At 42.0% G+C, this 15,306-nt stretch overlaps 1 protein-coding gene across 2 annotated transcripts in view; it reads left to right on the forward strand.

Moving 5' to 3' along the window:
• The first annotated feature begins 3,656 nt into the window (after positions 1–3,656).
• The window catches only part of SCRN1 (secernin 1), a 40,480-nt gene continuing 28,830 nt past the window's right edge, over positions 3,657–15,306 (forward strand). Inside the window, exons 1-2 of one of the 2 annotated variants that reach the window (XM_050891160.1) lie at positions 3,657–3,715; positions 14,727–14,886. In XM_050891160.1, the coding sequence (XP_050747117.1) occupies positions 14,728–14,886 (159 nt within the window). In that variant the 5' untranslated portion in view covers positions 3,657–3,715; position 14,727. Of the gene's footprint in view, positions 3,716–14,726; positions 14,887–15,306 lie in introns of those variants that run through there. The other variant, XM_050891161.1, reaches the window with a different exon arrangement.

Consider the following 15,306-nt stretch of genomic DNA (forward strand, 5'->3'; position numbering starts at 1 on the left):
CTCCAAATCAGTGCTCCACCAGAGAGAACAAGACTAAGACGGTGGCTTGAAATAACAAAAATGAATCCTAACAAAAGGGCTTTCTTGGCTGCACTACCCTTTCACCAAAATCTGTCACAGTACCTCTTTTTACGTAATTTCAACACTTAGATGGTCTTTTTTACCATCTGCATTAAGCCAACTTCTCTCCTAAATACTGTTTGCTGAGAAAACTAGTTCCATCAGTTGTATGCCTGCATGGCTGCTGTCTTGAACTTGCAGAGGAAAGTATTTTGGAAATGATGAATCAAAGATTAGTGCTGCAGTGTCTTGAGGATTTCTGGGTACTGGTTCTGCTGAATAGGCTTTGATCTCCAACTAAGGAGGTGTTTAAAGAAGAACAAAAATAAACTGTAACTTAAGCTGTATGTTGCTGTGTTTGCCTTTCGGTCTCTTCCTTTCACAGATAAAACATGGAACAAAGGTTCTTTGAAATTCTCTTTTCTAAAGATGTGTCCTTCCTGCTCCCCTTCTTTGATGTTGCATCCCGTTGGAAACTCATCTTTTACAGGAGAAAAAAAAGTTTTTTTAATATCCATAAATTCTGCTGTTATGTTATTAAAGACAAAGAGCAAATAATCAATAGATAAGCATTGTGACTTTGTCCTAATTATTATAATTTTGTATTTTCTGTTTACGCAGCAATCTCCATTCAAAGATTTCGAAGATGCAGCTGTGAGTAAATGCTCTCCCCATTTCATGTATGAGGTAATTTAATTGCCGTGAGGTTACAAGATTTATCCAAAGCCAAGCAGCAAGCTTATGGCAGAACGACATACACCCCAGGCTCTCTTGATTCCCAGGACCATGCTCTAACCACTCATCCTTGCTGCTTTACACAGTTCATGACAGCTTACACAGAAAGGAAGCATCAAAATTTCTGTGTCGCTGGTATGTAATCATTCTGTAGACAGTCTAATAATTCTTAGGTAGATTATACTCAGCCATAATTATCTCCAGTGTAATTAGAGAATAGACTTAGTCATCTAAGTGAGCATAATATGGGTAATGTAAGTGGTGTGTTATAGGATATAATTTAAACCCCCTTTTAAATTGCACCTGCTCTTTTCATCAGCTATCTTTCTGATTCTAAGAAGCAAGCTGCCTGTGACGCAGTTCACCCTTGATGTAACTCCAGAGCAAGGAATTTGGGTTGTTATGTTCAACTGAAGTTGTTACAATTAAATTGGTATAAACTCCCCAGCTTTTCAGCGATTCAAATCACCTTTCAGTTAGATATTTTAAGCAGGAGATATGCAGCCTTTTTTCTATTGCAAAACACATTGAACTGTAATTCTGATGACAGCAAACTGATAGCAGAGGAAAACAAAGGTCTTGCTTAAAATACATAATGGAAGATCTTAGAGTATGAAAGGCTCTATGTTGCTAATCATCAGCCCTGCTTTTTAATCAAAAGCATTGAGCCTAAGTAATGACTTCTAAATTAGTCCCTATTCAGGTTACTAATACACCCCCAAAAGGTGCAGATGCCACAATATTTCACATTGACTGAGATTTAGACTGGGAACAGCAAATTATTTTCTCTTTTGGTTATATAGTGAAGTTGCAACTTCTGGTCTGCAATTAAGTTTGACAGCAACAGTGTCCAAAGCTTATCCATAATTTCTGAACACACGCAGACCCATGGATCCTTCTGCTGCTTGTGGTGATGAGAGGAAATTCTTTTTGCCGCATATGGTTCCAGGATTTTTCACTCTAAATTTTCTTTTCATGTAGGGTCCCATATGCAGATTCTGTCTGGCTTTTTGCTTTTCTTTTGCCAGATTACTAAACTAGATCTACTGATCTAATAAGCAGTGTCATATTTAAGCGTCTTGATTCCTACATTGTGGGAGTGCACAATGTGTAGTACTAACTGAAATTTGGACTATCAGTCCTGTGCTTTTTGTGGCAACTGATTCTGCACACGTTAGGCTGGCTTGGCCCATGTTAATAAGTTAGGCTCCTGAAGAGAAATAGAAAGAAAAGCAAATATCCTGAGGAACGCCGACCGCCAAGTTGTGCAGCACTATGGAGGTACCCTGTCATGCTGGACAGGGTACTTTCAGGTAATTAGTTCTGCTGGCAAAAAGCATTAAAACCTGTGAAATGAGGCAATAGCTGAGAATAAACCTCTTGGACTTAGGCACAAAGTTCTTTTATAGATTTCTGTATTTTCTGTGCCTTCCCCAGGTTCCACACTGCTGCACCAACCTAACATACTTGCTTCTCCCTGCTCTTACTCTAAAACACTAGTTTTTAATGCTTTGTTCTGCCTACTGGCTCATCCTTGCCTTTCTGACCTCCTCCCCAGCTTCCTTTTAACCTTCCCATCAAACATACTTGGCAGTCCCTTCTCCCCACTAAGTGTCTGGTCTGGGGCAGCCATTGGTGGAGCATGGAGCATGCAGCAAGATTCCTGTCCTAGAAGACAGAGATAGAAACATAAAGGTGCTGCCTCACACCAGCAAACCATGCTTCTTTTCCTAAGCCATTTAACTGGGTAGCCATGGACCTGCATGATTACACCTAGCAGTGAAACTATTTTCACCTCTGTATGGAGGCACAGGTTGTGTGCTGAGGACGGAGCACACGGGGCAGCCCCATTTGGGTGGGTTTGGCAAACAGAGCAGGCCACCTGCTCCATGCGCCATGGCCAAGGCATGCTGTGCTCTGCGTGGGGCCTCAGGACGGTCAGTGCTGTCTTGCTCTGGGCCTGGTGGTGCTGGTGCTCTGGCACCCAAAAAGCTGAGAGGTCCCCAGGGGTTCAGCCGCTGGAGGGGCAGGAGCCCGCTGTGACGCTTCACACATGGCCAGCAGGGAAGTCCCCAATTGCAAGGTCATCCCCTCAGCTTTGCAAAGTTTGGTGGACTCCTTATCTGCCGGTTTGACTGGTTAATGAGGTAGCAGCCACATTTTAAATTACCTGCTTTACTTTCTAGACTTACGCTGTGTGTGAGACAGAGGAACACAAGTTACCCATCCAATTGCATGACTAGAACTGAATAAACGAGCCCCTTCTCTTCCAACATCTAATGTGAAGGGAGCATTTGTGTCTCCTCTTGGTCCCCGAGATGGCTGAGGGATGATGCATGCACCACTCCCCACCCACGCATGCGAAACGTGGATGCCTCTTCTTGGCGCTTTTCGTGTCCTCGCGCTTCGGCAGCCGCTGCCTCGGTGCGGCGTTTGACGGTACACCCACCCACGCGAGGCACCGGCGGCCACCACCTCTCGCCCTGAGGGTAGCAGGCGGCCGCCAGGAGCCACGACCGGCGCTCTCTCTCACGGGGGGCGTCGGGAAGACCCCGGGCACGAGCAGGAACGGCTCTGAGGGAAGGCTTGGTGCCAACAGGGCAGCCGGCCAGCTCCGGGGTGAAACGCCCGAAACGGGCGGCCCCCGAGGCCCGTGGTGAGCGCGGGGCACCCCCGCCCAGGCGACGCCGGAGGAGGGCGCGGTGAGCGCGCCCCACCGGCGCTGACCCACGCGCGGAGGAGCCGCAGCACCACCGCGCCCGCCACCGCCGCCACCCTGGCCGGGACTCGCCGCGCGGAGCGGTTCGGCGGCGGCTGCGCGCGCAGGGGGGGAGGGGGCCGCGCGCCGCGCCTGCTCCCACCGGCAGGGGCCGCCGCCGCCAGGCTGAGGGGAGCGGAGCGGAGTGTGAGGCGCGCTGAGGTACGGTAACGGTGCCGGTAACGCTGCGGGGCAGGGCGGCATCTCCCCGTCCCCTTCCTCCTCTGAGTGGCGGGGCCGAGCCGGTGCCTTACTGCTCGACGCAGGGGGAGGGTGCGGGGTCCGCGGGCAGCTACCTGCCCAGCGGGGCTCGCCCCGTCAGCGCTGGGCGGTGGGGAGGGAGGCGGCCGCCGCCGCCGCCGGGGATGGCGGGGGAGGGTGGCGCGGGAGGATGGCGCAGAGCCGGTTTCCCGGAGTCGGTGCGGGCGCCGTCCCCCGGCGACGATGTCCTTCGGCGCCTCCGCGCACCTCCTCCCGCGGCGGCGGCGGGAGGCACCGCGCCGCCCTGGGCGGGGGCTGCGGGCACCGCGTAACATGGCTGCCCCGCAGGCCTCCCCCGGCCCGCGGGGGCGGCGGGCCCGGCGGGGGCTGGGCCGCGGTGGTGCGGGTGGGGGGTCCGGGGCGAGGGGAGGACTTGTTGTTTGGCGCTGGCATCCGCAAACGCCGTCCCCGGCTGTCCCTTGCCTTCCAGTTTGAAGCAAGGCTCTCCGGTCTCTGTCTTCCCTGGCTGCCCTCTTTACTAGCTGCTGCTTTCCCTTCTGCTCTTTAAGGACCCGGTGTGGGTTGTGTCCCCCCATCTTTTTTTTTGAGGGTGCCTTTTCATATAGTCACCTTGAAATCTAGATGCCTTCATGTGCATTTCTAGGCATACTGTTATGCTCAGGTAGGTATGCGATGGTTTCATTCACTTGAGCAGGCTGATGAGCAGACATACCTTCCTGCAAGAGTCTACAAAACTGAGATCTCTATTTGTGCTACTATAATAATACTAGAGGCTATGATTAACCTGCCTTAAAAAAAAAGACATTTTCTCCAGTATTGATAATTAGAGGAAAAAAATAAATCCTATTAAACCAGCCTCTCAAACAGAAGACAGCTTTGTTAGGGCCCTGATCCTACAAGTGTGCATATGTATAAATCTGTCCCTATGAAAAATGTCCTTACAACTGAGTAAAGCCATCCATACCTGTAAGATATGAAACTTTAATAATCCGAGAGAAGTGGTTGTGCTGCAGTACACTTGGTAAATTCTGTGATACAAACTATCTGTGTGTGCTAAATTTACTCAGTAGTTTAGAAGATAATAAATACATGAACTTGTGGGAAGTGGAGTGACTGACTCATTTGGTTATAGACTATTACTGTTTCAACTATTGGTCTAAAAGCTATTTTAGAATTAGGGATTTAAAGCATCTCTAAGCACGCTGGTTTGTTCGTAACATGCACCCCAAACCCTCCAGCCAAACAAAAAGAAATCTCAAAGAAAACCCCTCAATCTTATATATTTAGGAAGCTGATCTCTGTGAGCACAGGTCTTCCACTGATTTGAGATGAATCAAGGCTGGAGTTAACTTAAACCATTCATAGTGCTGTGAACTTTTCCAAGCAGTTTAGATCCTAGAGCTTACACAGTCTAAAAAGACAGGTGTTATATTGAGGTAAATGTGGTGGATGGAAATCTTTTATTGATATGAGTAGGTTTTGTCCTCCCCAGAGAAGTATTTCTGATGCTTAAAGTTTGAGATTGTTATGGTAACTTCCTTTTTTGGAAGACATTTGTAACTTTTTTTTCCTGGTAAAGTAGGGCAAGGCTTAAACTCCATTTATTTACTCTTGCTGAGTTTGGTATTTTTGGTAAAGGGTACTGAATTTGGCTCTCCACCCTCCCCTTCAAAAATCATCAACCATGGATGCTTTACGCAGCTTGCATGTGGGAAAGTGTGCTAGTTTATGCTAGAAGCTTCCATTAAGAATTTATTTATTATGGACTAGAAGAGTTATGAAGCTGGACACTGTGCCTGTAGTGTATTGGCCTTCTCTTTCTGTAAATTGAGCAGATTGAGAAATTGCACAGAATTGCTATCTATACCTGCCTCCCTGTAAGGCACCGAAATGGCTGGTTTCTGCCACATCCTAAATCCTAACATTTGCAAACTCTGTTGCTAATATTGCAACATTTGCTGTTGTTTTAGGTTATATTTTAAACTAAACTGAGACTTCCAGCAAGGTACTTTGATGCTTTTTATTTTACCCCTTGTTAACATAACGATGTTGCTAATTTGAAATGACTACCAGTCAGTGTGCATTAGCCAGCTGTGTGTGGAGGTGGATAGTCTCTCCTGTGCAGTGGTGAGGACGTAACTGAACCACAAAACTGGGTTGTGCTGGCCCCTTACAAAGAGGGAAAGCTACAAGGCTAAGTAATATGCAGCAGTTAGCGACTTCTCATTATGAAGTTGTGTGTTGTACAAAGATGGTTTAGATGCCAGCAGCTCCTAACAAGGGTCTCTGCCCCAGTGACAGAAGCAAGAAAACAGGTGCTTCTCTACGAAATGGAGAGTATTACAAATATGACCTTAGACTGCAGGCTGGAATAGCAGCTACAAAAGGAATAGAGTTCTGTGACTGCTTGGAGACTTAATTAAGTGCATTGACATCCACTCAGTGAAAAGTCTGTATAAATAATGAATTTTCCCTGTATGCACAGCCTGTGATGGAAATGAGACTGAAATCTGTTGTCTTCTGGATGACTGACCCTGATTTGTTTTTAAATAGAACTACGTTTTCATTAACATAATTCAGATTACTTGAGGCAAAAACAAGATCCTATCTTCTTTTGAAAGGTGCCTGCTTTGAAAGGTTGGACGAGGGTGTATTAGACAATTAAAATAGAACTGGTTGGTCAAGGGACTGTAAACTTTTGTAACAGCTGAAATCTTACCATTTTTAGGACTTTAAATGCTGAAGAGTTTTACCATGCTCATTTGATGGCCAATATCTAATTTGTTAGACAGTCTTAAGAAATCTGGCAACTGTTGCCAGGAATATTCCAAATTTTCCCACATACAGCAAGAGAAATATTTTCAGTTCCTTCCAGGCCTATTATGCATTTGCTCAGTTAAATGACCAAGGGGGGCGTACTGCTTAGGAAGGCTTTGAAGTGCAACTTGATTTTATGCCTGTGTAGGGAATTGCTACTTCTTGTAATTCAAAAATAAAAGTAACCTTACTGGAGAAAATGGCCATCCCAAGTCTCTGACTAGAAGTTTGAGACGTTGCTCATTTTGAGCATATTCTTGAGAAATTTTCAGCATGTAGTTAATGTACAAAAAAAAAAAAAAGAAAAAAAAAGAAAATTTGAGCATGGCTTGCTAAGTTTCAGCTGCTGATAACTCCTCTTAGGTATCTTCTCAGACACAGCTTAGAGGGATAGAGACAATCAAAGTTGAGTGTGGCACCTTCAAGTGGTAAATTGGTATCGTCATCCATTGGTGGTAAGGAAAGAGTCAAACAGTTTGACTAAGGTCTAATAATGAAATGTCCGAACCATAGGGACACAGAGATCTGGCATGGTTTTGTGCTTTATATTGAGGAACAGTCTCTGCTTTCTAATTTCTTAATAAATGCAACCTTCCTCTCTCCTGATAAGTCATGCATTAAAACTGTCCAAATTGTCAATTAAAAAAATAACCTTTCAGTGTTTCCTAAGATGGGAACAATATTATTATTGTGCCTTTCAGTTTGCTGTCTTTGTTCTGTGCCTGCAGCTGAATGAATTTTGCTTTTCATTTCTGTTTTTGGAAACATTGGTTTTCTGCAGGATGCAGAGATCACATGTCTCTGTGCATAAGACACTAGGCTTGATTTGTAAAGGGAAATACAAGCTTGTCTCAGACACAGGAAACATCTTAATTTGAAAGTTAAAATAGAGGTTCAAAACCAACAACTAAACCCCGAACAAAGTTTTCACAATTGTAACTGACCTTTCTCCTGCCACCCTGTTAAAAATACAGAAGAGTTGAGAATAAATAATATGTGGCCTATTTGATATATTCCTACCTTCCTAATGAGGCAGCCTTGATCCAAATCTGAGGACCCTTGTTCAGATGCTGCCTCTCAGTTTTTCATTGTAAAAGTTTCTTGCAGGTTAAGTCACTTACCCTTTCTGGTAGCCATGAAAACAGATTTATTGAAATCTTTAAACGTTACTGAAATAGTTCAGAAGTAGTAGCACAGCAGGGTTTCTGTTTTATAAAAGCCCGAAATATAGTGAGGAAAAGTCATCCTTTAGTACACAGAAACAAGTTGTATATCTTCGTGAAATGTTTAATGTGCTCTCTGGACTTTAAAAGCAGCTCAAATCTCTTTTGCAATATAAACGTTAAAGAAAATGCTGTCATCACCAGAATGAACTCAGCACTTAGAAACAAGGAGTTTAGCCGCCTCTGTATTTCTGGTATCTAAAGTACCTGTTCCAGACCAGCTTTAATTAGAAGAAACTATAGAAGTGAGGGTGGAAAAATTAGGCTATATGAACAGTAAAACTGATGTTCTGACCAAACTGCTGTGGAGGTCTGAGATGAAACCCCAGTGTTAACCCTCCCACCCTTGTTTTTGTGGACACCTGCACTGTCTTGAAAACATGATGTTGATGATCACCAGCATTAACAATGGGTTATCTAGGACAATCACAGGTGTGCTTGATAAACTGGGGGTTAGGAAAGATTTAGACTTCACCCTGTACAACACTTTGGTTATGTCTGTGCTTCAGAAAGCTCGGCAGTTATTCCAACAAAATCCTTGAGGACAAACTTAGAAAATGTTTGAAAGACAAGTTTGTGTGATATATCTATGCAACCTCACTAAGCTGAATGAAAGCAAAGTTCATGGTTCCATCCATGCTGGAAGACTTGCTAGCATAGCTGTGCTGAGTAATAAATGCAGCAGTTATGCTCCTAGGTGAAGGTTTGGCTTGATCAAGCTGAAGTTTTGCCAGCTTGTGAGTCAAATATGTCAATACAAGGCAAATTTTACAGTTAAATTCTACTCATAGTAACATGAGGTGAATGCTTTTCTGTTGTCAGTGTTGACTGCTGGATCTCACTGACCTTCTCTTACTTAAACAACGCTCAAGTAGATATTCGATTTCTTGTGAAGAGGAGCTGTAACGATGTTAGCTGAATTCTCGTGTGATATCTTTTACTGGTCTGGTATTGCTCTACATGATGGTGACTGGGTATTATTAAATTTTTAGGTAAGAGAATATAGTGGTGTAGAAAACAAAAATTTTGCATAGTCTATTAAGGGCAGAACTGTTTGTACATGTGCATCACTTAACATGTCCTAGATGGTGCCTTGTCAGGAAAGGACTAGCTCTACACATCAGAATAGCTACTTCAGAATTTTTTCATTTGGTGTAAATCTTAATTAACATTTCAGAAACCCCAGCTAACCTGACTTGTATTAAAACCAAAGGATTTTTATATGTGACTTTAGGGGCTTCTTTAGCTTTTCTTGAGATAAAGTTGCGGGGCATTAAGTTAGCAGCAATTAAAAAAGCATGAAGAGCAAATATTGGTTCAGTTCAATAAGCATGAGTTAAATTTCAAGACAGGCCCTTTTTTTGACCCTGTTTTCTCACACTAATCCTTTTTATTGCCCACTGCTTCCCAGTGAGTGCTGCACTTCCATTATTAGCCTATTGTTTTGTTTTCCAATTGGAAGAAAAGACAGAGAAAAGAACTTGCTGTTGGCAAAAGCAGTTTTACTGTTTTAGAAATAAGCTTTGGAATTGCTTGAACAATAGGTTATTAGAAAAGCTTCAAAACCTAATAGTTCATAATGTTGAATTTTTATTTTTGGTAATTTTTTTTAATAAATAAGATATAGCAACTATGAAAGCTACTGTTGGCAAGCCAGTTTTCACATAATTTGTAACTTTGTAAAACTAGTAATTACTTCGTGCTTAATGCCTTCAGGGTGTTTTGGCAAACAGGGAAAATTAGTTGGCTTGAAAAGAGTTGGTATCTGTTTGATATGGGAGGATAAAGTTATTTTTGAGAAGTAATTTTATTGTAGCAGTCAAATTCTTGAACTTTATAAAAGATTATTTCAGTACCAAATTGCAGCTTTCAGAGAAGCAGTACACAGTGTTATTCTGGGAAAAAAAACCCCAAAAAGTCTTGAGCAAGTTAGTATGAAAATCTTCCTTTCTCCTGTTTGGACTCTGACTTGCTAAGCTCAGAGTGCTTTGTTGTGGATATATAGCTATTTCAGTTTCCCTGGGTCGGGGGGAAAGGCTCCAAAACACACTGAATAATTTATGCCCGTCCCTATTCTCCTAGGAGTGTGGCTTCAGTCTCTGACAGTCATGTGTTCATGAGGGGAGGATGGGATACTGCAATCTGTCCTCTGTGTCTGTTGCTATAACAGCATTATTTGTCTGTTCCCTTTTTTATAAATGAAAAATGACATCTAAATGAAGCTTTCATTAGATTATGTCACAGCCTTTATGTACAGACTTGAAGAACAACAATTTTATTCCTTGTTGACCACTCTAAAAGTCTGATTGTGGACAAATTTTGACACTAATAGTGCAAGTTGTTCTAATTAGAATTTGTGACCCTTTTTAATACGCGTTAGCATTTGTAAGATCCTCATACTGTGAAAAGGAAAATACTCTGGAGTGAAATGTTCCAGATCTTGATATTTTCAACCTGAAGATTAGTATTTTATGTCTGTCAAGATTTATGGGTTAGTTTTCTTGAGGTGGTGCTAGGCAGTAGCATTTCCATGTTCACCCTATTTCAGGAGTATAGTGATGTTCAGACATGTTTATAAAGCTCTGATAATTGTTGTACCTGTTGTTTCACCTTGTGATGTTTGGAGCCAGATATTGCCTGGTGGATGTTACTCCTTCTTTCTGCATCAAACTACTTATGAGCTCATATGTTTTACCGTTGACAGTAATGGTAATTTGTTCATAGAATTAATTTGGCTTGGCAGTCTCTAAATGAGATTTATCACAGTGAGAGAAGATCTTAATAAAGGAACTTGTTAAACAAAACTTCTTCTTAGTGTCAGAACACAAACTAAGCTAAGTGCCATAGTGACCAGGAGACTCTGGAAAAAATATGACCACGTGCAATATTGCATCCCTGCTGTAGTATGTTTTTATCAAATAAAAAGATAGCAAGTAGAGTATATTACCTTGTGGCGGTCGCTCAGAACTGGTTTTCCAACCTTTGTGCCCACCGTGATTCTAGGTCAACCAAGTGTGATGCCTGTTAACTACCTGAAACTGCAGCAGTTACTATGTAGTGGCTTAGGATAATGTACAGCTCTTTGTCTATTTCTAGTGCTTTCATATGCAGAATGGATATAGCCTATAATAGACTGTATGGTCCCTGTTTCTCTTAACTTACAGTGGCCCATCCATGAGTGTAATGGTCTGCAATCAAATCTAGGGCCTCTTGACATACAGTGTAGGTTTACCTCTGTCTACACCAAAATGTAGCTCTGAGGTATGATCTGTTGAGAAAATGAGGCCTGTATGTGTCCTGGTTTCGGCTGCGATAGAGCTAATTCTCTTCTTAGTAGCTGGTACAGTGCTGTATTTTGGATTTAGTGTGAGAATACTGTTGATAACACTCTGATGTTTTAGTTGTTGCTAAGTAGCGCTTATCCTAAGTAAAGGATTTTTCAGTTTCCCATGCTCTGCCAGCAAGCAGGTGTGCAAGAAGCTGGGAGGGAGCATAGCCGGGGCAGCTGACCCGAACTCGCCAAAGGGATATTCCATACCATGGAACGTCATGCTTAGTATATAAACAGGGGGCAGTTGACTGGCGGGGTGTGTGTGTGTGTGTGTGGATCACTGCTTGGGCATCAGTCAGTGGGTGGTGAGCAATTGCATTGTGCATCACTTGTCTTTTCTTGGACTAGTATGCTAACGTGCTCTGTGGTAAAGAACTGTGTGAATGGGCAACAAGGTGTTCTTTGAGATCTATTTGCAGTAATTCCCAGCGTTTTCTAAGGTTTTCAGGGTTGCCTTTCATTGGAGGAGCAAATAATCTGTGAAAAAAGAGCAGGGATTAACAGTAGGTGGTTTTGTAAGTTAGCCTGATTTATCAGAGGTACTGTGAAGGAGGAGTATTCTGTTCCTCCTGTAGATGAAAGATGCTTGTTTGGTATTGAGTCAGAATGGTACCTTGTGAGAGGGCAAAGAGGTGGCAAATGCGTGAAAATGAGAATGAGGACAACCTGAAGTTGAACTAAGAAAAAAGGAAAGTGAAGTAGGCAAGTAGAAAGGTCCTGCTTAGATAGGTAGCTGCTAACAGACTGCTTTAGTTACATGATGGAGGAAGATGAAGTTCAGTAGCGTTCTGAACAAACATAGGTTGTGGGTGTATCTGAGAAACTGCCATCCTTGTCATATTTAAAATGAACCGAATGAGGTTCTAGGAAAAACTGCTACCTAGCAAACTGAGTAGATTTAAACTGTAGTAGACTGCTAGCTAGCTTCCTTCTCTAGAAACGTAATTTAAGATCCCAGTGCCAACTCTTACGACAATCACGTTTTCAGTATAAGGTTGTAACATTCAGCTTGCAGTGTTTAACTGTTATATACCCCCCTGTATGAAACATACTGTGTGTTGAAGTGAACTCTAGTTATAGAGTAGCTTACTCATACTTTCATACTTAAAAAGCGTTACCAAAATGGCAATTTGTTTTTGGTTCAGTAACCGTTGGTATATTTAAGGGAAAAAATCAAAAACCTCACAACTACTATTGAGCCTGCTTTATTCCAAGGAGGACTTCAGGAATCTGTAGAACATTAGATACCTACAGGCTTTTAATTTTTTTTCCCTGCCTACTGAGTCTGTAGGTATGTAAAAGTCTGCCTTGCATACCTTCCAGTTCGTTCAGTAACACAGTGCTGAAGCATTCCTTCCCGTCTTTTTAAGCCTACCTGGCAATATGTTTGGTACGTAAGTTGAAGAACTTCATGTAATAAAAATTAGTACTGTGTATCACTTTAACCTTTCTTTCTAGGCTGTTGGATGTCTAATGTCTTTCAGCTGCCTTATGTGTTTCAAATAAATCCACTTAGTTCCTGTTTAGAATAACGAAAATACTTCTTTTGAATACTGAGATCCACAGTAAGCCTGCAAGTTATTAAAGATTTTGGCTGGTCTGGCAAGGCATCAAAAGACAAATTTAGAGCACTAAATGATGACTTACCTGAAGGTAGATGTGCACTCTTAGGGTGCTGGAAAGCAGTTATGTTGATATCACCAACACAGCAAAATAAATGTACGTACTTGGAATAATTCACAGCAAAATACTAAATGGTTTCATTAGTGATGAAGCTTGGGCAACGCTCTACATGTTGCATTTCAGTTTAATCACAAATGCTCTGACGACTTGCAAGTGGTAAGAGTGGCAATTAAAGTGGGGCTTTGTCTTCACGTCTGTCTTCAAGACACTCATCTAGAACCAATAATGTACTGAGACTTAGTGGCACAATATGCAAGTCTGCAGGTAGGTGTCCTCTGCCAGAAGTATTTTGTCAGCTGAAGTCATTCCAGTTTATAGTAGCTTGTCCTTTCCCACTGGTCAAAACTCTGCTTGTAAAAAGGGTTGTGTTTGTTTCCTAATGCATTTTCAACTCAACTGGCTGATTATTCTTGTATGTAATCTCACCTAAATTAAAAGGTTGTGTGAGTTTCCTAGACAATTCATCACCCCACATTGTGTTGGTGGAGGACACCTTTAACACACATCTTCTCTTGAAGTTTTTTTGCAAGGTTGAGCATCTGTGTGACCTGTTCATAGTCTATAGGCAAACTCTTAAGTGTTTTCTTCACAAACAATTACCACTTTATGGATTATGGCCTTTATCCAAAACGCATTCTTTCTTTGGTTTAATATTGGAAGCCTGCTATTCTGTGAGAAGTGCGTGCTCAAATGGTACTGCTTTAAAAAAAGAAAAAAAGGTCAAATTTGAATGGTTCGAAAGATGTCCAAGTTAATGATCAAAACCAGCTTTGCACACACCCCCATCCCCAGTGTTGTCTTTCAAGTAAATTAGCAGCTTTTGGGGGGAAGCTTTTAATTGTATTGGTTGTTTCTAAGGAGTCCAAATGTGTGCAGATATTTTTACTTGTTCAGGATATCATGAAGAGAGAAAAGGAACAAACTTGTTCACTTTGGGGCTGGAATTTCTGATGCAATGATAAGATCTATGAAGAAATCTCAGGCATCTGTGTTGAGTGCTATTTTAACAAGCAATAAACACCCCACCTTTTTCTTTTGTAGGCGTATGGGCCAGAAGTTTCCCTGAATGGTGGAAAAAATGTCAGATGTGGCAATGTACACAAGACTAGCTACAGTAGTATCATAGTCCTGAAACAGTTCATGATTTTTATTAATATATTGTCATTGCAAACACTTAAAATCTTAAAATATTTGTGCTATCCTATAAGCATTTTAAAGAATATTCACATTAGCCTGCATAAACAAATAAACTGCAATCAATTAACTTTAGGTAAGAGCAGCAATGCAGACAAACCACAGAGAAAATAAAGTGCAATTAGTGCGTCAGTCTCTCTCTCTGATCTGAGTAGACAAATTGACAGACAGTTTTTGATATAATTGTGCTATATCTTTGTTCTGTTTCCAGTTACACCATTGTCCTCCCTCAGGAATCCCTCAAACATGTTTTATCTTTCCTTTTTTAAAATATTAAGCTGCATGGGAGCAGAGAGGGTAAATTATTTAAAATTATTCTGTGTCTCTGCACTTGTCTGAGTCAGCAGAATACATCTAGGTCGTGTTCTCGAACAGCTCTGGTGCAGAATATCTTCTTTCTGTGGGGACTAAGTAGACTCATGAAGGTACAGTTATCTTGCCTTTTTTCCTCTTCTTTATGCCTTCACAAGGCTTGAGTGAAAAATGTCTGAACATTACTATAATTCTTTTTATTAAATCCAGATAAGTTTCCTCTGAGCTGACCTGTTCTGCCATTATCATTGGACAACCAATTGACAGATAGAGGGAATGCATTGTCTCTTAGCTACCACAAGTAGCAGTAGACTGAATGATTCTCTAATGCATGCAATTATGAATTCAGCAAACACTAGTTTTGTTTTTTTACTCTTCCTTGCCTTTTCAGGATGGCTGCAGCTCCCCCAAGTTACTGTTTTGTAGCCTTTCCCCCATGTTCTAAAGATGGGCTGGTGGTGTTTGGAAAGAACTCTGCACGGCCTAGGGATGAAGTACAGGAGGTGGTCTACTTTGCTGCCGCAGCTCATGACCCAGGAAGCAAAGTTGAGGTAAGGGTCAATTGTTACATTCAAACTGTGAGAAATTACTATTATTGGGAGAAATGAATGCTGTCTTGTTTTCTTGTCAGATTGTGGAGTCCTTGTTCCCTTCAGTCAAACCTCTCGAGTAGACAAGAGACAACATTTTTGAAAGTCCTGAAAGTGAAACTCAGAATGTAACTTTTTTGTTTAATTGAGAAAAAATCCATGATCTGTACTTTCTCCAGCAGGCTGAATTGTTCACATCTCAGATTCCTGCACTGTGTAGCCTATCGCTTGCCTTCTCCTTTTAAGGGAAAAATATCTTTGCTAACTGGAACTAGAAGCAAATTTTCAAAGTTTGTCACTTGCCATATGAATTGTTCTCATTCATGGTTGTTGTTTGACTGTTGTAATGGGGCCTGACTACGCTAGGCAAGTTGCAAAACA

The sequence above is a fragment of the Gymnogyps californianus genome, chromosome 2 (genome assembly GCF_018139145.2).
Source record: "Gymnogyps californianus isolate 813 chromosome 2, ASM1813914v2, whole genome shotgun sequence".
In the NCBI taxonomy this organism is placed as follows: domain Eukaryota; kingdom Metazoa; phylum Chordata; class Aves; order Accipitriformes; family Cathartidae; genus Gymnogyps; species Gymnogyps californianus.